The 24,246-nt window shown below is 42.2% G+C and overlaps 2 protein-coding genes across 6 annotated transcripts in view; both read left to right on the forward strand.

Annotated features, from left to right (window-relative positions):
• The window catches only part of LOC117197277 (uncharacterized), an 86,506-nt gene that overhangs the window by 24,492 nt on the left and 37,768 nt on the right, over nt 1–24,246 (forward strand). The gene's annotated exons all lie outside the window — the stretch shown is intronic.
• The window catches only part of ANKRD13A (ankyrin repeat domain 13A), a 39,686-nt gene that overhangs the window by 2,484 nt on the left and 12,956 nt on the right, over nt 1–24,246 (forward strand). For both annotated transcript variants that reach the window (XM_004281405.4, XM_012537334.3), the window contains exons 2-6: nt 16,268–16,400; nt 17,210–17,334; nt 19,490–19,535; nt 21,041–21,184; nt 21,872–22,061. In XM_004281405.4, the coding sequence (XP_004281453.1) occupies nt 16,268–16,400; nt 17,210–17,334; nt 19,490–19,535; nt 21,041–21,184; nt 21,872–22,061 (638 nt within the window). The remainder of the gene's footprint in view (nt 1–16,267; nt 16,401–17,209; nt 17,335–19,489; nt 19,536–21,040; nt 21,185–21,871; nt 22,062–24,246) is intronic.

Genomic DNA, 24,246 nt, shown 5'->3' on the forward strand with positions numbered 1-24,246 from the left:
CTTGATTGTCGTGAGCACGCAATCCAGTTTCGATCCTGAAACTTGGCCGTTGAAGGGGTGGACATGGGGCTGGCTTCAAGGGTGTGCGACCTGGCAGTTGCACAGGGCCTTGTGCTCAGAAGTGGCTGGTGCTTGGTGGTTTTTTTTTTTTTTTTTTGGCTGTGCTGTGCGGCATGCGGGATCTTAGTTCTCCGACCAGGGATCGAACCCGTGCCCCCTGCAGTGGAAGCGTGGAGTCTTAACCACTGGACCACTTAACCACTGGACCAGGCAGGGAAGTCCCTCGTGCTTGGTTTAATGCTCTGCAGTTATCGTCTTGAAGTTCTAACTTTTTTTTTTTTGATTAAGGGGCCTTGCATTTTGATTTTTCTCTGGGTCCTGCAAATTATGTAACTGCTTCAGGGTCAAGAAGTTGATAATTGATGTCATTAAAGTACAAGGCAGGGAATATTTTGCTGCTCTCATATTTATCGAGATCCTCTGTTAATTACGAAACAGTTGCCTACACCTGTGCCTTGGAGGCAGTTAGGTTAATGGCCAGTGCTATCGCAGGTTAGGTTGTGAGCTTAATTTACCCTTGCCGAATCGGTTCATCACCTGTCAAAACGCGGTATTTTGCTGTTTTGCCAGGCACCGTGCTGAAATGTTTTATGTGAAGTTTTAGATTTAATTCTCACATCAGTCCCCTGGGGTGAGTGCTATTGTGATTCCCATTTCACAGATGAGGAAACGGAGGTGGAGAGGTTCAGTCACCTGCTTACCCAGTAGTCGAACCAGGATGTCAACCCAGAAAGTCACAGTCTGCTTTAATCCTGTATTCTTAACCCTTCCGCTTTACTTCTTTCAGAGAAAGTGCCTCCATTTCAGGATTCTGGAGAATGAAGCAGAGAACAGATCAGAAAGCAAAGGCACTTAGTAAATGGGAGCAGTACATTTACCATACTTGCTGCTGCTATCATTATAATCATCCTGGGAATGTAGCTTCTTTTATGTATGTTCCAATTTTTCTACAAAGAACACGTATTGGTTGCATAATGAAAAACAAAAAAATTCTTATCACCCCAGCAATAAAACCAGCTGTTTCACTTGAGGCTTTGTTTGCCCGTAATTTTCTGCTGTCCGTTCCTTCATTCCTTCCATCCCACGAGTGAGACATGAAGCAGGCACACTGGTAGCTATAAGAATTTTATTTTGTTCTAGGAACAGTGGCACAGAAAGAATCAAGTTTATCCAGATGAGGAGGATAAGCACGTGTTTCTGAGTGTGAGTGAGTCAGCCCCAGTGCCACCGTCTTGCTAATAGCTGGAGTTCACTGCTTGTGTAACTTTGCCAGTGATCAGATTGTTTCACGCTTTCAACGTTTACTCAGCAGAGGCACTTTATTAAGTGCCTCTTAACCCATCAGCTCTACTGCCTTTAATATTCAGCGGGGCCTTGAAGTTGATTGGTGCAGTTGAAATGATTTGTGTTATGGTTATGTCATTTGTCACTTAGCCAGAGAGGTCTGTTAAACATCTTTTGGCCTTCCTGCTGATGCTGGAAGAATGAAGGAAAATTTACAGGGACAAATGCAAAGGTCAGTCAGTGCACCTTAGCAGGGGAGAGAAAGCCCTGGGATCAAGTGGAGTGGAGGGTGGCGGATGATGCCTGACTCCAGGGCCAGCCCCCTGTTAGGGAGCCAGCAGTGAAAGCACAAAATCTGGGCAAGAGGAAGAGGATGTTCTACGCAGCTGCAGTGCCCGGAGCCTGACCAGGGAACCACCCCGGGGTTCTCATCCCAGCCAGGGGCTAGGCTGGGTGAGGCCACTGGGCACACGTTCAAGCCAGTGCCTGTTGGCTAGAGGCCCGCTGTGAGCCAGAGCCTTGCATCCAAGGGGAAGAGCCTGGAGCCTCCTCTCAGCTGCTCCTCCTCAGCCCTCAGAGGCTCAGGCTCACCTTAGGAACCAGGCTTGTATGGCTTCCTGACCCCGACCCCTGACTCGGAGTGGGAGAACCAGCTCAGGCCATAGCTGCAGAGGACCAAGGCGGTCTGAGAGTGCACAGGAATGAGGGTGGTTGACTCTCTCAAGCGAATGGAGGGCTGCTTAGCAGCCTCTTACCTGAGGCCTCCCCAGGAGGCCCCTGTGAGAGTTTCTGAAGCTCTGGCTGTGCACTAGGGACCAAGGCTCAGAGGGGTTGAGTAATCCACCCAAGGCTAGTGAGGGGTCCGGAAGTGGGCCCGGTGGTCTGGCTCTGCAGCCCGCACTCAGCTGCGCCTTGACTGCGGCTGGAGAACAGCGGGCAGGCAAAGAGGGCTTGGACAAGAAAAGTCGGTGGGCTTACATTATCACATAAGGAGACGTGTAGAAATCTCATTCCTTTTCTTCTTTTGGGGCACGATGATAGTTAAGAGGGTGGGGATTTTTAATTTGGTACGGCTCATGACTGAAGAAACTTAAAGGAAAAACTTACATGGTCAGCTTCGACAGTGAATTCCAGTTAAATTCTGAAAGCTCTTGCTCACTAAACTAACGTCATTAGTTGAAGACACTAAGCTCCACTATTAACTGTAAGGAAATTTGAACAAATCCCTTTTAGGGAGAAAGTGACGGCTTATATGAAACTATGTAATGTAGGTGTATGATAATAAGTGCTGGCTCTTCGAAGTGCTTTCTGTGTGGGTTAGGCTTGTGCCTTTGCCCTTGTAAGAACTTTGTAAGGTAGGTGGGGTTTTATTGTTTTTTTTTTAATCCTGTTTTACAAGGGAGCAAACTGAAGCTCAAGAGAAATTAAGCAACTCGTCAAACAGCATATAGATAGAGAGTAGATTAGTTTTATGTCTTACATAAAACACATACATATGTTGGTTTTCAAACATCTTTATTGAGATATAATTCACTTATGCAATTCACTCATTAAAGTATATTATTCACTGTTTTTTAGTATATTCAGAGTTGTGTGACTGTCACCACTATCACATTCCAGAACATTTTCATCACCCCAAAAAGAAACCCCACACCCATTAGCTGTCATTTCCTATTTCCCCCCAACACCTTCAGCCCCGGACAACCATTAAGCTGCTTGCTATCTGTACAGATTTGCTTATTCTGGACATTTCATGTAAATGCAGTCATACAATATGTGGCCTTTTGTGTTTGGCTTCTTTAACCTAACATGATGTTTTCAAGGTTCATCCATGTTGTGGAGGTATTAGTACTTCATTCCTTTTAATGGCTGAATAATATTCCATTGTATGTATAGAGTACATTTTGTTTATTCATTTGCCAGTTGATGGACATTTGTTTTTTCCCACCTTTGGGCCATTATGAATAATGCTGCTATGCATATCTGTGTGCAAGTTTTTGTGTGGTTGTATGTTTTTATTTTTTTTGGGTAAACACCTGCAAGTGGAATTGCTGGGTCTTATAGTAATTCTATGTTTAACTTTTGGAGGAACTGCCAACTCTTTTTCAAATTGACTGCACCATTTTACATTCCCACCAGCAGTGTATGAGGGTTCTAGTTTCTCCACATCCTTGTCAACACTTGTTATTGTCTGTCTTTTTGATTGTAGCCATCCTAATGGGGGTGAGGTATTATCACTTTGTGGTCTTGTGTTGCATTACCCTAATGATTAGTTATGTTGAGCATCTTTCATGTGCTTATTGGGCATTGGCATATCTTCTTTGAAGAAATGTCTATTTAAATCCTTTGCCCATTTTAAAACTGGATTATTTGTCTTTTTATTCTTGAGTAGTTAGAGTTCTTCATATTTTCCGGATACTAGCCCCTTATTAAGCATATGACTTGCAAATGTTTTCTTCCATTCTTTAGGTTGTCTTTTTACTTTCGTTATGTCATTTGAAGTACAGCAGTTTTCAGTTTAGATGGAGTGTAGTTTATCTGCATTTTCTTTTGTCTCTTATGCATTTGGTGTTGTATCTGAGAAGGTTTTGGTTAACGCAAGTTCACAAAGATATAATCCTTTGTTTTCTCCTAAGAGTTTTAGTGTTTTAGCTCTTACATTTAGGTTTTTGATCAACTTTGAGCTAATTTTTGCATATGGTATATACAGTACTTCATTCTTTTGCATGTGGATATCTAGTTGTTCAAGTACCATTTGTTGAAAAGATTATTCTTTCCCCATTGAGTTATTTTGGTGCCCTTGTTGAAAATCAATTGACCATAAATGTATAAGTTTATTTCTGGACTCTAGATTGTATTCCATTGATTTATATGTCTGTCCTTTTGCCAGTACCACACTGTCTTGATTGCTGTAGCTTTGTGTAGTAAGTTTTGAAATTGGGAAGTGTGAATCCTCAAATTTTACTCTTTGTTTCAAGATGGTTTTGGCTATTCTGGGTTCCTTGCATTTCCTATGAATCTTAGTATAAGCTTGTTCGTTTCTGCAGAAAGTCAGCTGGAATTTTGATAGAGATTGCATTGACTCTGTAGCTCAGATTAGGGAGTTTTGACATGTTAAAATATTAAGTCTTCTGAACCATGAACATGGGATGCTTTTCCATTTATTTAGATCTTAATTTCTTTCAACAATGCTTTATGGTTTTCGGAGTATAAGGTTTATACTTCTTTTGTTGCTTATTCCCAAATGTTTTATTCTTTTCAATGCTGTTGTAAAAGGAATTTTTAAAAAAGTCATTCATTCATTCATTCATTTTTGGCTGCATTTGGTCTTCGTTGCTGCGTGCAGGCTTTCTCTAATTGCAGTGAGCGGGGGCTACTCTTTGTTGCAGTGTGCGGGCTTCTCATTGCAGTGGCTTCTCTTGTTGCAGAGCATGGGCTCTAAGCGCACAGGCTCAGTAGTTGTGGCCCACAGGGTTAGTTGCTCTGCGGCATGTGGGATCTTCCCGGATGAAGGCTCGAACCTGTGTCTCCTGCATTGGCAGGCGGATTCTTAACCACTGCACCACCAGGGAAGCCCTGTAAAAGGAATTTTTAAAGTTTCATTTTTGAGTTGCTACGAGTGTATAGATATACAATTGATTTTTCTGTATTGCTTTCGTATCCTGCAGCCTTGCAGAAATCATTAGTTCTAATAGTTTTTAAGTAGATTTCTTAGGATTTTCTATATATGAGATCATGTTGTCTGTGAGTAGAGATAGTTTTATGTCTTCCTTTCCAATCTGGATGCCTTTTATTTATTTTTCTTGCCTTATTGCCTTGGTTAGAACCTCTAGTACAATGCTGAATAGAAGTGATGAAAGAGAACATTCTTGTCTTGTTCCTATCTTAGGAGGAAAGCATCCAGTCTTTCACCAATAAATATGATATTAGCTGTGGGGTCTTCACAGGCGGATGCTGTATGAGGAAATTCCCTTCCATTCCTAGTTTGTTGAGTGTTTTTTTATCATGAAGGGGTGTGGGATTTTGTGAAATGCTTTTTCTGCATTGTCTTAGTCCATTTGAGCTGCGGTAACAAATATCATAGAGTGGATAGTTTATAAACAATAGAAATTTATTTCTTATAGTTCTGGAGCCTTGAAGTCCAAGATCATGGTGCCAGCAGGTTTGGTGTGGTGGCTGCTGAGGGCTCTCCTCCTGGTTCATAGCAGGTGCATTCTCACTGTGTCCTAACATGGTAGAAGGTGGTTAGCAAGCTCTCTGGAGCCTCTTTTATAAAGGCACTAATTCCGTTCATGAGGGCTTCACTCTCATGATCTAAGCACTTCCCAAAGGCCCCACTTCCTAATACCATCATCTTTAGAGGTTAAGATTTCAACATACAAAGTTTGGGTGGACACTTCGCCTTCAGACCACAGCATGCATTTATCGAGATGGTCATGTGTTTTTTATTTTATTTTATTCTGTTGATATGCTGTGTTACATTAATTGATTGTCAGATGTTAAGCCACCCTTGGCATTTGTGGGATAAACTAACTTGGTCATGGTGTACAATAGCCCTTTTTATATGTTGCTGAATTTACTTTGCTAGAATATTGTTGAGGATTTTTGTACCTATATTCACAAGAGATACTGGTCTGTGTTTTTCTTTTTGGTGACGTGTTCATCATCAGGATAATACTGGGCTTATAAAATGAATTGGGAAGTTTTCCTTCCTCTTCTGTTTTTTTGGGTTTGTGAAGAATTGGTATTAATTTATTGAACGTTTGGTAGAATTCACCAGTGAAGCCATCTAGACCTGAGGTTTTTTTCCTGGGAAGTTTTAAAATTACTGATTCAATCTCTTTTCTTGTTATAAATTTTTTTCAGGTTTTCTATTTTTTCCTAAGTCAGTTTTGCTAGTTTGTGGCTGTCTAGGAGTATGTGCATTTCATCTAAATTCTAATTTGTTGGCATACGGTTGTTCATAGCATTCATTTATAATACTTCTAATTTCTGTAGGGTTGTTAGTAATATCCCCTTTTACATTCCTGATTTTGGTAACTTTAGTCTTTTCTCTTTTTTTTTTCCTTCATCAGTCTAGCTGAAATTTTGTCAATTTTGTTGATATTTTCCAAGAGCCAACTTTTGGTTTTGTTGATTTTTCTCTATTGATTTTCTATCCTTTTTTCCCACTCTAATTGTTATTCATCCACTGTTTTAAATCACACTGTCACCGTAATATATTATATTATTCTTCCTTCCTTCTCTCCTTTCAAATGAGGAGAGGCACAGGAGGCTCTGAACAGTTAGCCATGCAAAGTGTGCAGCTATGTGGCTCCGACATACAGTTTTCCCTGTGGTCCAAAACAGAAAAATGTCAACAAAATATATTTGGCTTTCATTTTATACATGGTATCTTAATGGTTGCCCAGGAGCTTAGTCCGAGATGTTAGTTTTGTTCTGGGGTATGAATTAAAGTAAGTAGAGTTTCCCCTTTTGTGTGGTAAATATTGTTAAGCATCTCCTGTGTCGGGCAGTATGCTAACCCTAGCACCTTTCATGTAGTACATTGAACTTGTTGAGTAAGAAAACAGTATCTGGGGCTTCCCTGGTGGCGCAGTGGTTGAGAGTCCGCCTGCCGGTGCAGGGGACACGGCTTCGTGCCCCGGTCCGGGAAGATCCCACATGCCGCGGAGCGGCTAGGCCCGTGAGCCATGGCCGCTGAGCCTGCGCGTCCGGAGCCTGTGCTCCGCAGCAGGAGAGGCCACAACAGTGAGAGGCCCGCGTACCGCAAAAAAAAAAAGAAAAAAGAAAACAGTATCTGTAAGAGACATGAAAGAAAATAATGAATTTGCTAATTCTTTCTTTCCTAATAAACTTCAGCTTAGTTAATAGTTTAAAGCCATATTACTTTTTTTAAAGAACGATGATTTAATGCAAATTAGAGTCTACGGTGGCAGAAGCTAAGAAATAGGAGACTCGGATCCTGCCCTTTGGACGCTTTGGTGAGATAGACAGGCCGTCCCCTTGGGAAAAGTCAGGGAATCCCAGGAGGTGGTGTGGGCCCCGTTCCAGGATACTTGTTGGCATTTCAGCACCTGAGAGAACGCTGAGGCCTGGGGTTGGTCCAGGAGGACGCATGTTCATTTAGCAGAATGTCTTCGACCACTTCTATTTTTCCTCAGTAGCAGTTCCTGTCTTCACTCCACAATAGCCACGATACAATTAGCAAAACAGGGAAGCTCAGTAGCTGTTGGATAGTAGCTGCTTACCCACAGTCCGGCTTACCTTCCTTTCCTGTGGCTGATAGTGGCTTGTTCTGGATATCTCTGGAGGCTGCACAACAACTAGCATCTCAAATCAACATAAAGCACATTTTCTCAGCAGTATCATGGCACGTAAAGGTTTTTATATTCCAAAAGCCCCATGGCAGTTTCTTGTGTCCTTGGAAGAACATCCAGAGCCGTCTTTGGAAGGCAGCACCCAGTTGTTCAGACTGAGCTCTGGAGACCCAGCGCAGGTGCCGGGAGGAGGGCCAAAATAGGAATGAAGAGTCAAAGCCAAATGGACATTTATCTGTAAATATGTCCACACACATGCCTGGTGGATCATGCTGGTTGTCTGTGGAACCCGTGGGTGCTGCTACTTCAGGGCACTCAACACACAATAATGAGAGTGGTGTTTTGGTGGGAATCTAGCTAGAGAATGTAATTTTATTCTAACTCAAATTATCTTTTGTACTTTCGGTTTGTTTTTTTTTTTTTTTTGCGGTACGCGGGCCTCTCACTGTTGTGGCCTCTCCCGTTGCGGAGCACAGGTTCCGGACGCGCAGGCTCAGCGGCCATGGCTCACGGGCCCAGCCGCTCCGTGGCATGTGGGATCTTCCCGGACCAGGGCACGAACCCGTGTCCCCTGCATCGGCAGGCGGACTCTCAACCACTGCGCCACCAGGGAAGCCCTGTACTTTCGGTTTTGATTAAAGTCCTGCACTTCCTGTTCTTGACTTGAATGCTGAGATGTGCTGGAGAAATCCCCCATGTTCCGCATTATAGGGTGGTTGCATTTCCATGAAAGCCCTTTGCCTTATTTAGACTTAATTTGAGTGCTGTTGTGTTCAGTGCCATTCGTGCTTAAGGTTGTGTTCAGTGATCTGAGGCCTATAGCCAGTGTTTATGAGGCACTTTATAGAAAAAGGAACTTAGTAACTGTCATCTTTATGTATAGCTCCCAGAGTCATGTTTCAGTCTTGCACTTGCAAGCATTCATTTTCCCATATAGTGCTGTCATGATGTGCAAATACTATTTTTAAATTTTTTTTGAATTTTATTTATTTTTTCATATAGCAGGTTCTTATTATCTATTTTATACATATTAGTGTATATATGGCAGTCCCAATCTCCCAACTCATCCCACCACCACCACCACCACCCCCCTGCCATTTTCTCTCCTTGGTGTCCATACGTTTGTTCTCTACATCTGTGTCACTATTTCTGCCCTGCAAACTGGTTCATCTGTACCATTCTTCTAGGTTCCACATATATGCGTTAATATACGATATTTGGTTTTCTCTTTCTGACTTACTTCACTCTGTATGACAGTCTCTAGATCCATCCATGTCTCTACAAATGACCCAGTTTCGTTCCTTTTTATGGCTGAGTAATATTCCATTGTATATATGTACCATATCTTCTTTATTCATTCCTTTGTTGATGGGCATTTAGGTTGCTGCCATGACCTGGTTATTGTAAATAGTGCTGCAGTGAACATTGGCGTGCATGTGTCTTTTTGAATTATGGTTTTCTCTGGGTATATGCCCAGTAGTGGGATTGCTGGGTCATATGGTAATTCTATTTTTAGTTTTTTAAGGAACCTCCATACTGTTCTCCATAGTGGCTGTATCAATTTACATTTCCACCAACAGTGCAAGAGGGATCCCTTTTCTCCACACCCTCTCCAGCATTTGTTGTTTGTAGATTTTCTGATGATGCCCATTCTAACTGGTGTGAGGTGATACCTCATTGTAGTTTTGATTTGCATTTCTCTAATAATTAGTGATGTTGAGCAGCTTTTCATGTGCTTCTTGACCATCTGTATGTCTTCTTTGGAGAGATGTCTATTTTGGTCTTCTGCCCATTTTTTTCCCTAATTATTATTTACTTTATTTATTTATTTTTGGCTGCGTTGGGTCTTTGTTGCTGTGCGCAGTCTTTCTCTAGTTGCAGTGAGCGGGGGCTACTCTTCGTTGCGGTGTGCGGGCTTCTCATTACGATGGCTTCTCTTGTTGCAGAGCATGGGGTCCGGGTGCCCAGGCTTCAGGAGTCGTGGCTCACTGGCTCTGGAGCACAGGCTCAGTAGTTGTGGTGCGTGGGCTTAGTTACTCCATGGCATATGGGATCTTCCTGGACCAGGGCTTGAACCTGTGTCCCCTGCATTGGCAGGCACATTCTTAACCACTGGGCCACCAAGGAAGCTTCCCTTGCCCATTTTTGATTGGGTTGTTTATTTTTTTTTAATATTGAGCTGCATGAACTGTTTATATATTTTGGAAATTGATCCTTTGTTGATTCATTGGCAAATATTTTCTCCCATTTTGAGAGTTGTCTTTTTGTCTTGTTTGTAGTTTCCTTTGCTTTGCAAAAGCTTTTAAATTTCGTTAGGTCCCATTTGTTTATTTTTGTTTTTATTTCCATTACTCTAGGAGGTGGATCAAAAAAAATCTTGCTGTGATTTATGTCAAAGAGTGTTCTTCCTATGTTTTCCTCTAAGAGTTTTATAGTGTCTGGTCTTACATTTAGGTCTCTAAATCCATTTTGTGTATGGATTTTGTGTTTATTTTTGTGTATGGTGTTAGGGAGTGTTCTAATTTCATTCTTTTACATGTAGCTGTCTAGTTTTCCCAGCACCACTTACTGAAGAGACTGTCTTTTCTCCATTGTATATCCTTGTCTCCTTTGTCATAGATTAGTTGACCATAGGTGCGTGGGTTTATCTCGGCTTTCTATCCTGTTCCATTGATCTGTATTTCTGTTTTTGTGCCAGTACCATATTGTCTTGATTACTGTAGCTTTGTAGTATAGTCTGAGGTCAGGGAGTCTGATTCCTCCAGCTCCATTTTTTTCCATCAAGACTGCTTTGGCTATTCGGGGTCTTTTGTGTCTCCATACAAATTTTAAGACTTTTTGTTCTAGCTCTGTAAAAAATGCCACTGGTAATTTGATAGGGATTGCATTGAATCTGTAGATTGCTTTGGATAGTTTAGTCATTTTCACAATATTGATTCTTGCAATCCAAGAACGTGGTATATCTCTCCATCTGTTTGTGTCATCTTTGATTTCTTTCATCAGTGTTTTATAGTTTTCTGAGTAAAGATTTTCTTATTTATTTATTTATTTATGGCTGCGTTGGGTCTTCATTGCTGCGCGTGGGCTTTCTTTAGTTGCGTCGAGCAGCGGCTACTCTTCGTTGTGGTGTGCAGGCTTCTCATTGTGGCGGCTTCTCTTGTTGCGGAGCATGGGCTCTAGGCGTGTGGGCTTCAGTAGTTGTGGCACGCGGGCTCAGTAGTTGTGGCACGCAGGCTCTAGAGTGCAGGCTCAGTAGTTGTGGCGTACGGGCTTAGTTGCTCTGCAGCATATGGGATCTTCCCGGACCAGGGTTTCAACCCATGTCCCCTGCATTGGCAGGTGGATTCTTAATCACTGTGCCACCAGGGAAGCCCTGAGTACAGGTCTTTTATCTCCTTAGGTAGGTTTATTCCTAGGTATTTTTTTTTTTTTTTTTTTTTTGCGGTACGCGGGCCTCTCACTGTTGTGGCATCTCCTGTTGTAGAGCACAGGCTCCGGACGCGCAGGCTCAGCGGCCATGGCTCATGGGCCCAGCCGCTCCGCGGCATGTGGGATCTTCCCAGACCGGGGCACAAACCCGTGTCCCCTGCATCGGCAGGTGGACTCTCAACCACTGCACCACCAGGGAAGCCCTATTCCTAGGTATTTTATTCTTTTTGTTGCAATGGTGAATGGGATTGTTTCCTTAATTTCTCTTTCTGACCTTTCATTGTTAGTATATAGGAATGAAAGAGATTTCTGTGCATTAATTTTGTATCCTGCAACTTTACCAAATTCATTGATTAGCCTAGTAGTTTTCTGGTTGCATCTTTATGATTCTCTATGTATAGTATCATGTCATCTGCAAACAGTGACAGTTTTACTTCTTCTTTTCCAATTTGTATTCCTTTTATTTCTTTTTCTTCTCTGATTGCCATGGCTAGGACTTCCCAGACTATGTTGAATAATAGTGGTGAGAGTGGACATCCTTGTCTTGTTCCTGATCTTAGAGGAAATGCTTTCAGTTTTTCACCATTGAGAATGATGTTTGCTGTGGGTTTGTCGTATATGGCCTTTATTATGTTGAGGTAGGTTCCCTCTATGCCCACTTTCTGGAGAGTTTTTATCATAAATCGGTGTTGAGTTTTGTCAAAAGCTTTTTCTGCATCTATTGAGATGATCATATGGTTTTTCTTCTTCACTTTGTTAATATGGTGTGTCACATTGATTGATTTGCATATATTGAAGAATCCTTTTATCCCTGGGATAAATCCCACTTGATCATTGTGTATGATCCTTTTAATGTGCTGTTGGATTTTGTTTGCTAGTATTTTGTTGAGGATTTTTGCATCTGTGTTCATCAGTGATATTGGTCTGTAATTTTCTTTTTTTGTAGTATCTTTGGTTTTGGTATCAGGGTGATGGTGGCCTCATAGAATGAGTTTGGGAGTGTTCCTTCCTCTGCAGTTTTTTGGAAGAGTTTGAGAAGGATGGGTGTTAGCTCTTCTCTAAATGTTTGACAGAATTCACCTGTGAAGCCATCTGGTCCTGGACTTTTGTTTGTTGGAAGATTTTTGATCACAGTTTCAATTTCATTCCTTGTGATTGGTCTATTCATATTTTCTGTTTCTTCCTGGTTCAGTCTTGGAAGGTTATACCTTTCTAAGAATTTGTCCATTTCTTCCAGGTTGTCCATTTTATTGGCATAGAGTTGCTTGTAGTAGTCCCTTATGATGTTTTGTATTTCTGCAGTGTCTGTTGTAACTTCTCCTTTTTCATTTCTTACTTTATTGATATGAGTTCTCTCCCTCTTTTTCTTGATGAACCTGGCTAAAGGTTTATCAGTTTTGTTTATCTTCTCAAAGAATGAGCTTTTAGTTTTATTGATATTTGCTGTTGTTTTCTTTGTTTGTATTTCATTTATTTCTGCTGTGATCTTTATGATTTCTTTCCTTCTGCTAACTTTGGGTTTTGTTTGTTCTTTTTCTCTAGTTCCTTTAGGTGTAAGTTTAGATTGTTTATTTGAGATTTTTCTTGTTTCTTCAGGTAGGCTTGTATTGCTATAAACTTCCCTCTTAGAACTGCTTTTGTTGCATCCCACAGGTTTTGGATCATGGTGTTTTTGTTGTAATTTGTCTCTAGGTATTTTTTTATTTCCTCTTTGATTTCTTCAGTGATCTCTTGGTTATTTAGTAACGTATTGTTTAGCCTCCATGTGTTTGTGTTTTTTACATTTTTTTCCCTGTGATGGATTTTAATCTCATAGCATTGTGGTCGGAAAAGATGCTTGATATGCTTTCAATTTTCTTAAATTTACTGAGGCTTGATTTGTGACCCGAAATGTGATCAATCCTGGAGAATGTTCTGTGCGCACTTGAGAAGAAAGTGTAATTTGTTGTTTTTGGGTGAAATTTCCTATAAATATCAATTAAATCTATCTGGTCTGTTGTGTCATTTAAAGCTTGTGTTTCTTTATTAATTTTCTGTCTGTATGATCTGTCCATTGGTGTAAGTGAGGTGTTAAAGTTCCCCACTGTTATTGTGTTACTGTCAGTTTCCTCTTTTATAGCTGTTAGTTGCCTTATGTATTGAGGTGCTCCTGTGTTGGGTGCATATATATTTATAATTGTTATATCTTCTTGGATTGATCCCTGATCATTATGTAGTGTCCTTCCTTGTCTCTTGTAACATTCTTTATTTTAAAGTCTATTTTATCTGATACGAGTATTGCTACTCCAGCTTTCTTTTGATTTCCATTTGCATGGAATATGTTTTTCCATCCTCTCACTTTCAGTCTGTATGTGTCCCTAGGTCTGAAGTGGGTCTCTTGTAGACAGCATATATGTGGGTCTTGTTTTTGTATCCATTCAGTAAGCCTGTGTCTTTTGGTTGGAGCATTTAATCCATTCACGTTTAAGGTAATTATCAATATGTATATTCCTATTACCATTTTCTTAATTGTTTTGGTTTGTTTTTGTAGGTCCTTTTCCTTTCTTGTGTTTCCCACTTAGAGAAGTTCCTTTAGCATTTGCTGTAGAGCTGGTTTGGTGGTGCTGAATTCTCTTAGCTTTTGCTTGTCTGTAAGGCTTTTGATTTCTCCGTCGAATCTGAATGAGATCCTTGCCGGCTAGAGTAATCTTGGTTGTAGGTTCTTCCCTTTCATCACTTTAAATGTATCATGCCACTCCCTTCTGACTTGTAGCGTTTCTGCTGAGAAATCAGCTGTTAACCTTATGGGAGTTCCCTTGTATGTTGTCATTTTTCCCTTGTTGCTTTCAATAATTTTCTTTGTCTTTAATTTTTGTCAATTTGATTACTATGTGTCTCAGCGTGTCTCTCCTTGGGTTTATCCTGTATGGGACTCTCTGCGCTTCCTGGACTTGGGTGGCTATTTCCTCTCCCATGTTAGGGAAGTTTTCGCCTATAATCTCTTCAAATATTTTCTCGGGTCCTTTCTCTCTCACTTCTCCTCCTGGGACCCCTATAATGCGAATGTTGTTGTGTTTAATGTTATCCCAGAGGTCTCTTAGGCTGTCTTCATTTCTTTTCAATCTTTTTTCTTCATTCTGTTCTGCGGCAGTGAATTCCACCATTCTGTCTTCCAGGTCACTTATCCGTTCTTCTGCCTCATTTATTCTGCTATTGATTCCTTCTGGCGTATTTTTCATTTCAGTTATTGGATTGTTCATCTCTGTTTGTTTGTTCTTTAATTCTTCTAGGTCTTTGTTAAACATTTCTTGCATCTTCTCGATCTTTGCCTCCATTCTTTTTCCGAGGTCCTGGATCATCTTCACTATCATTATTCTGAGTTCTTTCTCTGGAAGGTTGCCTATCTCCACTTCATTTAGTTGTTTTTCTGGGGTTTTATCTTGTTCCTTCATCTGGGGCAAAGTCCTCTGCCTTTTCATTTTGTCTGTCTTTCTGTGAATGTGGTTTTCCTTCCACAGGCTGCAGAATTGTAGTTCTTCTTGCTTCTGCTGTCTGCCCTCTGGTGGATGAGGCTATCTAAGAGGCTTGTACAAGCTTCCTGATCAGAGGGACTGGTGGTGGGTGGAGCTGGGTGTTGCCCTGGTGGGCAGAGCTCAGTAAAACTTTAATCTGCTTGTCTACTGATGGGTGGGGCTGAGTTCCCTTGTGTTGGTTGTTTGGCCTGAGGCAACCCAGCACTGGAGCCTTCTGGGCTCTTTGCTGGGGCTAATGGTGGACTCTGGGAGGGCTCACGCCAAGGAGTACTTCTCAGAACTTTTGCTGCCAGTGTCCTTGTCCCCATGGTGAGCCACAGCCACCTCTGTCCCGCCTCTGCAGGAGACCCTGCAACACTAGCAGGTAGGTCTGATTTAGTCTTCTATGGGGTCAGTGCTCCTTCCCCTGGGTCCCACTGCTCACACTACTTTGTATGTGCCCTCCAAGAGTGGAGTCTCTGTTTCCTCCAGTCCTGTTGAAGTCCTGCAGTCAAATCCCGCTAGCCTTCAAAGTCTGATTCTCTAGGAATTCCTCCTCCCGTTGCCGGACCCCCAGATTGGGAAGCCTGACGTGGGGCTCAGAACCTTCACTCCAGTGGGTGGACTTCTGTGGTATAAGTGTTCTCCAGTTTGTGAGTCACCCCCCCAGCAGTTATGGGATTTGATTTTACTGTGATTGTGCCCCTCTTTACCATCTCATTGTGGCTTCTCCTTTGTCTTTGGATGTGGGGTATCTATTTTGGTGAGTTCCAGTGTCTTCCTGTCGATGATTGTTCAGCAGTTAGTTGTGATTCCGGTGCTCTCGCAAGAGGGAGTGAGCACACATCCTTCTACTCCGCTATCTTGAACCAGTCCTCCTCTTTTTTAATATTATTTGCACACTAGTAAAAATCTCTAATACGAGTCCAAAATCAATTATTCAATGGCATATCTTACATTAGAATCACAGGCTAATTTGTCAGATTCTCTAATACATTATCTAAATCTTACAAACATTGAAAATGCCATATTACACAGAATACTACTAAAGTTAACACAAAGATGAATACTGTGGATTTGGTGTATTTCATCTTTCTCATATTTAATTCTGAACTGTCTTAGGATTAAATGATGTTTACCATCCACAGCACATTGAGGGTACTGTCTCAAGCCTCCTGGGCTTACCTTTGCAGGAGAATGGGGAGTCCTGTCTCAGTAGCCTGAGGTTGCTTTTTGGCCCAGATGTGTCAGAGAGATTCTTCTGCCACCACTGTGAACACACCAAATCCCTTCTGTGTGATGCTATGTCAACAGGGTTCTCCCAGACCCTCCTATTTTATTTATTTATTTATTTTTATTAATTAATTAATTTATTATTTTTTTTTGCGGTACGCGGGCCTCTCACTGTTGTGGCCTCTCCCGTTGCGGAGCACAGGCTCCGGACGCGCAGGCCCAGCGGCCATGGCTCACGGGCCCAGCCGCTCCGCGGCATGTGGGATCTTCCCGGACCGGGGCACGAACCCGTATCCCCTGCATCGGCAGGCGGACTCTCAACCACTGCGCCACCAGGGAAAACCCGACCCTCCTATTTTTAATTTTTATACTGAATATTATCTCTCAAACTCCTTTCCACGTTTTTATGTAATATATCCAATTATATAAACGCCAGTGTTTACTTTACAGAATGTGGAGGCTCTGGATCCGCGAGGTCGAACCTTATTGCATCTTGCTGTTTCTTTGGGACATTTGGAATCTGCTAGAGTCTTGCTCCGACATAAAGCAGACGTTACAAAAGAAAATCGCGAGGGATGGACAGGCAAGTATACTTGTAAAATAACTTAAAGCCTTTCATTTTGTTTTCTCTTTTTGAATAAAGGCCAGTTTCAGTCCTTATTGTCCCAAGTCATCTTTATCTTAAGACTCTTTCTCTCTTGGAACTTGGGGCTGGGCAAGAAGATGAGAGCCTCGGATGCTGCTGGCTCGTCTGCAGCACAGTGGTCCGAATTATGTCCTGGGCCAAGAGCCCTGGGTAGAGGGTGACTCCTTATCCAGAAAGCAGCTCTATGTGCATCAGACATGAGTGTGGAGGCCGGATTTCCCCTGAGGAATGTGGTGGTAACTCTAGCGAGTCCATGAGGATAGACAAAATCAAAAAAATTATAGCTGAAAGTAGTAGTATTTTCCAGTGAAATCCTGGCACTTCACTTGTTTTGCACACTCTCATACTCTCAGAATTACTCTCAGAGTAATTTTGAGTTGACTGAGCAAGGATATACACAACACAAACCCTACCTGCCCGTCTCCACAGTTATGTGATCACACAGTGAAAGCCAGCTCTGAAGACACTGTCAGTATTTCAGAGCCAGTGGTAAGAAAGGGGGGAAAGGGAACGATGGTAGGGTTTGCTCAAGAGGCTAAGAGTGCTATGTTCTCTTCTCTTCTCAGTCAGGTAAGGGCTAGAAGTAAGTAGTCATGGTGATAAAGATCGGGGGGGCTGCAGCCTGGGTCCCACCTTGAAGAGAATATTGGCCTTTGATCCAGATAGATACTTTTCATAGTGGTTTTGGAATTTGTCAGAAAGTGTGAGAATACAGGGAGGTCAAATTTCACTTTTTTGCCTTCCAGTTTTGCACGAGGCTGTGAGCACTGGTGATCCCGAGATGGTGTACACAGTCCTTCAGCATCGGGACTTCCACAACACATCCATGGCCCTCGAGGGAGTTCCCGAGCTGCTCCAGAAAATTCTCGAGGTAGCCATAAAAATTGACAGTGCCATCATTGGAGTTAAATGCTGACACAGCAGCTGCGGACACAGTTTGACATCCTTGTGTGCCTTCCTAAAGAGTTTTATGAGTCGTGAATACGATGTATTGAATACCAAATGCATTATTCCTTGCTTTTCCAACTTGTTAAATGTATGAAGTCTTTCACAAATTACGTTTCCGGGTCATTAAGACTTACTCTTTTAAGTGTTATTTAAAAATTAGAACTAAAGACAAATGGACATCAAGCAATTAATTTGTCTAGCTGCCTGTTTTCTTACAAGTAGCATCCCGAGCTCAGGTCATCTTGGGGAAATTGTAATGAACATTGTGACTATATGGGGATTTTCAGGGCCTGTTGAGGCTCAGAAGTCTGTGTGCAGCTCTTCTTGACACCCCTGTCACTTCTAGCCATTTGTATTTTGTGACTTCTAATCCATTCCCTTAATTTATTTATAGTTACTGGCTTTGGGGCAGTTTCTCTCTCTTGTGAATGATGTATGGGCTCTGTGACAGAGAATTTTCTTAAAAGACTTTACTTCTAGGCTCTTGGATTGTTTTGGATGGTGGTTACCATTCTTCAGATAACCTTTGTCACTTGCAATAACTGTCTTATTGGTCAACCATATGCAATATTCCCGAGGCAGCAGGAGACGAGAAAGTACCAGCGGTTCAATTTTCATGTTGTTTATTCTCAGTTTAAACACAGAAGTGAGCTCCCCAAGTATTTCCAAAGATATTTGCTAGATAAATCGGCTTTCCCCATTTCTTGAGAAAAATTAACAATTCTGTTGAGAAAAGGAATAACTTTGCTGTGAGACAATCACTGCTTGTTATCTGAGCACTCTTCTTAAAAAAAATTTCTGTGACACAAGCTAAATCCTGCCTAAGACATTCGTTTTACACATACTACAAGAAAACCGTCCATGAAGTATGAAATTGTTGAATCCATTGTTTTTAAAACAGATGTGTGTTTGAGTGCATAAAGATCACATAGATTTGTTTTCTTATCTAACTCACTGTAGGAGGAACTAAAAACAAAATTTGTCCATTTGACAAAGCAGAAAATGACTTATTTAACATGGAGTCACACACACTTAAAAAATTCAGTATAAAAGACTTTCTGTTTTTTACCTGTATTGATCCATAGCAGTGAACTGCACTGAGTGGTATTCTCTGCTGGAGGTTATAGACAGCCCACAAATAACATGGTGCTTGGTGGCACCAGAGGCCGTGCATGACGGCTTGTCTTTCAACAGTGTCTCCTTGTTACGTGTCCACATTTCTTATCCATTGCCCCTCGGAGTGTCTTCACCCATCATTGGAATCTGGTTTTTCTTGAGCAGAAAAACACCTGGAATTTCTGGCATTTTTCTTCCTTCATGCTAACTGTTGGATTTCTTAAGTAGCTCTCCAAGAACCTTCTGTAGGAATTCATGGTAGGTCAGAAAATCATCCTAAACAGGCCTGCTGTGGTGGTGTGAAACCTCAAAAAGCCAAATCCTAAAACTTTAAGAGGAAAGTGGGGCGAAAGTCTTCTGTTAACTGGAGGGAAAACTCAACTTTCTGGGGGCAGTGATGTCTTGCAGCCTCTTGGTTTCAGAGTGGTCCGATAAACACCAAGCACTTCCCAGCACACAAAGCCTTTCACAGTCAAGTTCCCCGTAGAACAGATGGGGTCCATGCTCCCTCTTCTCTGCTTAGACCAGCCTGTGACCCATATCGTGTGGTGGTGCTTGAGCCCATCCTCCTGGCTCATGGGCCATTACTGTTAGGAACACGGTTGAGCCCCTAAATCAACTTTGACTTTATCTCCCTCCAACCTTGTCACTTGCAGTTAACTTTATTAACTGTCTAGACATATTTTATATTGAGATAAAATAACAGCCTGAACATAAAATAAGGATTTAGTGTGATGGGTTTGCGATTTATGTTTCTTCTTCTCTGTTCTTTCTCGCTCTCCCTTTTAAACACCCCTAGTAAACCTTACTGTGTTTGTGTTTAGTTAATGGTACCAAGGGTAATTTATTTTATTTTTTATTTTATTTTTTAAAAATTAATTTTAATTGGAGTATAGTTGATTTACGGTGTTGTGTTAGTTTCCGCTGTAAGGGGTAATTTATTTTAAACCTTTGTCCTTCAGGCTCCGGATTTCTACGTGCAGATGAAGTGGGAATTCACCAGCTGGGGTGAGTGGCTGTGGGCTTGAAATTTATTTAGCTTGAATATAGGCTTATATAACTTTTTATAAAAGTTATATGTATTTTTTTTAATCTAGAAAATGAATAGATGAGAGTGAGGGAAGACAGTCACCCACAGTCCCACATAAACACAACTGTTGTTGATGCTTTAGGTGTGTTCCTTCCAAACTTTTACCACGTGCATAAGACTTTTTCTCTGAAGCATTCATCAGTACAATATATAGACAATTTTGTCTCTTCCTTTTATCAGTTATCGCTGACATTTATCTATATTATTCGTTTTTTAATATCTCACTTTAAATGGCTAAAATCTTAGTAAGGTTTATCATAAATCAGTTACTCATTTCCTTGTGGAGTTCAACGCGATCCTTTTAAACTTGTTTCTCTTTTCTTTTTTTTAAAAAATTAATTATTTATTTATTTTTGGCTGCGTTGTGTCTTCGTTGCTGCGCACGGGCTTTCTCTAGTTGCGGCGAGCGGGGGCTACTCTTCGTTGTGGTGCGCGGGCTTCTCATTGTGGTGGCTTTTCTTGTTGTGGAGCATGGACTCTAGGCACGCGGGCTTCAGTAGTTGTGGCTCGTGGGCTCTAGAGCACAGGCTCAGTAGTTGTGGTGCACAGGCTTAGTTTGCTCTGCAGCATGTGGGATCTTCCCGGACCAGGGCTCGAACCCGTGTCCCCTGCATTGGCAGGCGGATCCTTAACCAATGCGCCACCAGGGAAGTCCTAAACTTGTTTTTCTAAGGAAGAAGATGAGACGAATATTGGAATAGCTTGTTTTTAACGAAATGGATGTATTTCTCCAAAATCTTATGTAAGGCAAATTGACTGACAGTAATTTTCCTAGATGTTCTACTTCTGTTTCTTGTAGATCAGTTAATGACAGTTTCTAACTCCCAGATTTTCAGCTGTTTTCACTTCCAGACTTCCCTTTCAGGCAAGAAGTCATATTTGTAATAAAACATTTAAATGAAGTAAAAAGTATATGAAAGAACAGAACTTCAGCTTCTTCTATGAAACTGAGTTCTTTTTAATGCAAATAACCACTCTGATCTCAGTTTTTGTTAAAAAAGCAGCATCTTTTAGACATTTGATATCTTGAATGGTGGGCCTGACAGTATAGGGGGGCCTCAGCCAGATGGTGAGAGGAGCATATGTGGATAAGGACAGCCAGATGGATGCACTCTAGCCCTGATGGTAGTCAGTGAGAAGGGTTCATTCGGGATTGAGAATACTCTTGGGAAATTGATTTAGCGTTTTCTCTGGACAAGACATAGATCTGCAGTTTTATAAACAGCTGTAGAACAGAAAGTCCATTTTTATTTTTTAAGAATGACTCCTTGTATTGTAAGTGTGGGAGTCGAGCCCAGTTCTGTATGACCGACGCCATCTTGCCACTCCTGTCCTTTCATTGAAGTCAGAATCCTGATTTCTGGGGCCTGGCTGTTCTGCTTGGCCCTCGGGCTTTTCTCAGTAGTACACTTCTCTTCTCCAGTGCCCTTGGTTTCCAGAATATGCCCGAATGATGTCTGTCGCATTTGGAAAAGTGGTGCCAAACTGCGTGTGGATATCACGTTGCTGGGATTTGAGAACATGAGCTGGATAAGAGGGAGGCGGAGTTTTATCTTTAAGGGAGAAGGTGAGTGGTTCTGTTTTAGTAATCACTGCTCTTCCTAAGTTCTGAGTGATTTTTTAACCATCAAAATGTATTCACATTTATGTGCCTTTTCCGTGCCTGTCTCTGGGGCATGTTTTGTTGTTGTTGCCGTTATTCTTATTAGTTATTCAACTCTCAATTCCTGTATCTTATTTCTTATCTGGATAGTTCTCTTGCACATATCATTTACCACCCAACAGTGTTACCCTCTTGACATATGATGTTCCTAAACCTCTGAGTGCAAGACCCTGTCTTGTATCTCTTTATATTGCCTCCATAATCAGGCATGGTCCCCTAATGGAGGGTGAGAAATGGTGTGGCTAACCCAGTGTTGTGCATAAATAATTTATATTAATTAGGTAATCATATACTTAAAGAAGTAGTACACAGATGAAATGTGTTGCTAACAAAAAATACAAGTTATTTAAAAAGTCTGCATCTTTGGGGAAGATGGCCCAGAGCCTCCTCTGAGTTATGGAAAGTTGGCCAGATCATTCCTGGGCAAGTAGGTAATCGATAATCAATAGTCTTTGGGTTTTATCAGATAGCACCAGGGGGTGGGGGGGGATGGGGTGTGTGTGAAAGATGATGCAGTTTAACATACAAAGCTTCTTGGGTTTTGCATCTTACTTGCGCTGTGCTTAGTTACGCCCTTCTTTCCATGAGCAGACAACTGGGCAGAGTTAATGGAAGTCAACCACGATGACAAAGTGGTCACCACCGAACACTTTGACCTCTCCCAGGAAATGGAGCGCCTCACTCTGGACTTGATGAAGCCAAAAGGCAGGGAGGTTGAGAGGCGGCTCACAAGCCCAGTCATTAACACCAGCCTTGATACTAAAAACATTGCTTTTGAAAGGTATGGATTTAGGTTCTGCATTTTCACATCTAATCCCTTTACTGCTATCTTTAGTGCCACGTATATATTAATTGGAAAGTATGGGTGGATTGGGATTTTTCTAATATGGTGTAAGAAACACTAGTGGGTTTTAAAGTTGATCTCTGCTCTAACCAAACAAACCACAGCTGACATCCTCCACCATGTAGCATTTTTATGGCACATTGGTTAAGTCTTGGAGAAATGTCTTCATGTTCTTTTATGGGCCCTTTTTCTGATGGATTTTACTTGAATTTTATTTCTGTGTTTGGCAATCCACAAGACTCCCTAGTCCCAAATCATGGAGCTTTGAGTTTCCGAGGTAGAATGGGTCCAGTACTGAGTGTGGTTATACTGATATTAGTCAGTCAAATACACACTTATCATACAATTCAATGTGGTTCTCCCCCTCATCAACCTCCTGTTTTCCCATGAGGCCTAATAGTTTAGAGCAAGAGTCTGGAGGGGTTTCAGTTTTATTCCAGACTTTATGTGGAGAAACCTCTGGGGAGGTCTGTGCCTCGGTTAACCCGGGTGAGAACACCATTTCTGGGCCTCTGCCTGTGGGCAGAGCCGAGGCGGGGAGGGCCTTTGTAAGGGGGTGGAGGCTGTCATAGCTGTTGGCCTGAGTGCTTCTACCGTAGAACACACCGAACTGAGGGATTCTGTGAGAGCCCTGAGTGTTTGCCTAGGATGTCACATCCAGCTCTCTGTAAACCAAAGCAGCGGACGTAGCCTGAGCTGACATGGACACTATTCTTCTGGATTTAGGCTTTCTTTCCTCTTAATGAATATACTGACTGTTCTCTCTTTTCCTTTTCTTCTTTGTTTCCAGTATAAAATTTATTAATAAAACTGAGAGTCTTCAGTTTAATCAAACATAAGGTTTAAGTGCCCCTTTCCCCTAATTTAGATCAAGCTGTGGAATTAGGGTATTTGTTGGTAGCAGAAGAGAAAATGCCAGGTATGCTGCTGCTTTGGGAGTGACACCCCCTGAGGCAGGGTCAGTCCCCTGTCGCCAGCCTCCTCGCGCCGGCCTCACCAGGTACAGCCGCTGTCTTCCAGGGACAGCAAGGTTTAGGGACTGACCGTGGCTTTACCTGGAAGGGTCTTGGGAAAACATCTCCAGGCTTCAGCATTTGCCTCTGCAGGCCGGGAGGGCACGCCAGCCTAGGGCTCTGCTCATAAAGCTGGAAGACGGGGGAGCCGAGGGCTGGAGGAACCTGGCACCATCGGCAGGGCTGCTAACTGTGCAGCTCTGAGCAAGCGGCTTCATCTTCAGGTTCCTGTTTTCCTCAGCTGAAAAGAAAAAAGGAGTGAATCTCGAGATGAAATCTCAGATGTCATGAGAGGAGCCACTGTTCCCCCTAGTTTAGCAGCAGAGTTGTAGCGTCATTGTTTGCTCTGAAGTGTAATTTACAGAGAATGTGATGGTTACTGGCTGTTACCCAGCGGAGGGTAGACAGCCCCCCTTCCATTTGTACTGAGTTACATTTTGTATTCCTGTGGTCCCGGGGTTTTCAGATGGTTCAGGCTAACCCTCATTTTGCAAGCATCAGAGAGTTGCTGAGAGAGAATTTCTAGAAGGCACCTGCTGGTTTCGGTGGTGCTTGGAATGCAATAGGTGCTTAGTGAGCTTCTCGTGGTTCAAGCAAGGGCTTGGGCCCCTCTTGAGGGTGAGGTTTGCTGCTAGAAAAAGTGTGCTTGCCTGGTTCTTACCCGAGGTGTGAGCTAGTGTTCAGCTGATTAAATTTGGAAGATGTGGGCCTGTTATGACAGTCTTCTTCACCCCTTTCTTTCTCCTAATCTTACTCTGAGCTTGATGTTTGCAAAGTAATACTTTTGCCCGAGTGAATTTTGGGCCTGCGGATATATACCCTCTGGCTGCAGTTTGGATTTGTCTCTCCTCTGAAAGGTTCTGCTCTGCCCACCTTAAACAGAGCATTCCCTGCCACCCTCAGAGCCTTTCTCCACATTGTGTGGCAGCCTCCGAGTCCCAGCATGTGCTAAGTGGCCTTTGGCATGGTGGTCTCAGTGGAGACGGGCAGAGGTGAAAATGGCAAAAGAGGAAGCTGGGTTTTCTCCTATCATTATCAGATGCCTCTGCATGTACAGTTAATCAAGGAGCCAAGGATTTATTAGAATCTTGGTTTTAAAATAGGATGTA

The sequence above is a fragment of the Orcinus orca genome, chromosome 15 (assembly GCF_937001465.1).
Source record: "Orcinus orca chromosome 15, mOrcOrc1.1, whole genome shotgun sequence".
Taxonomy (NCBI): Eukaryota; Metazoa; Chordata; class Mammalia; order Artiodactyla; family Delphinidae; genus Orcinus; species Orcinus orca.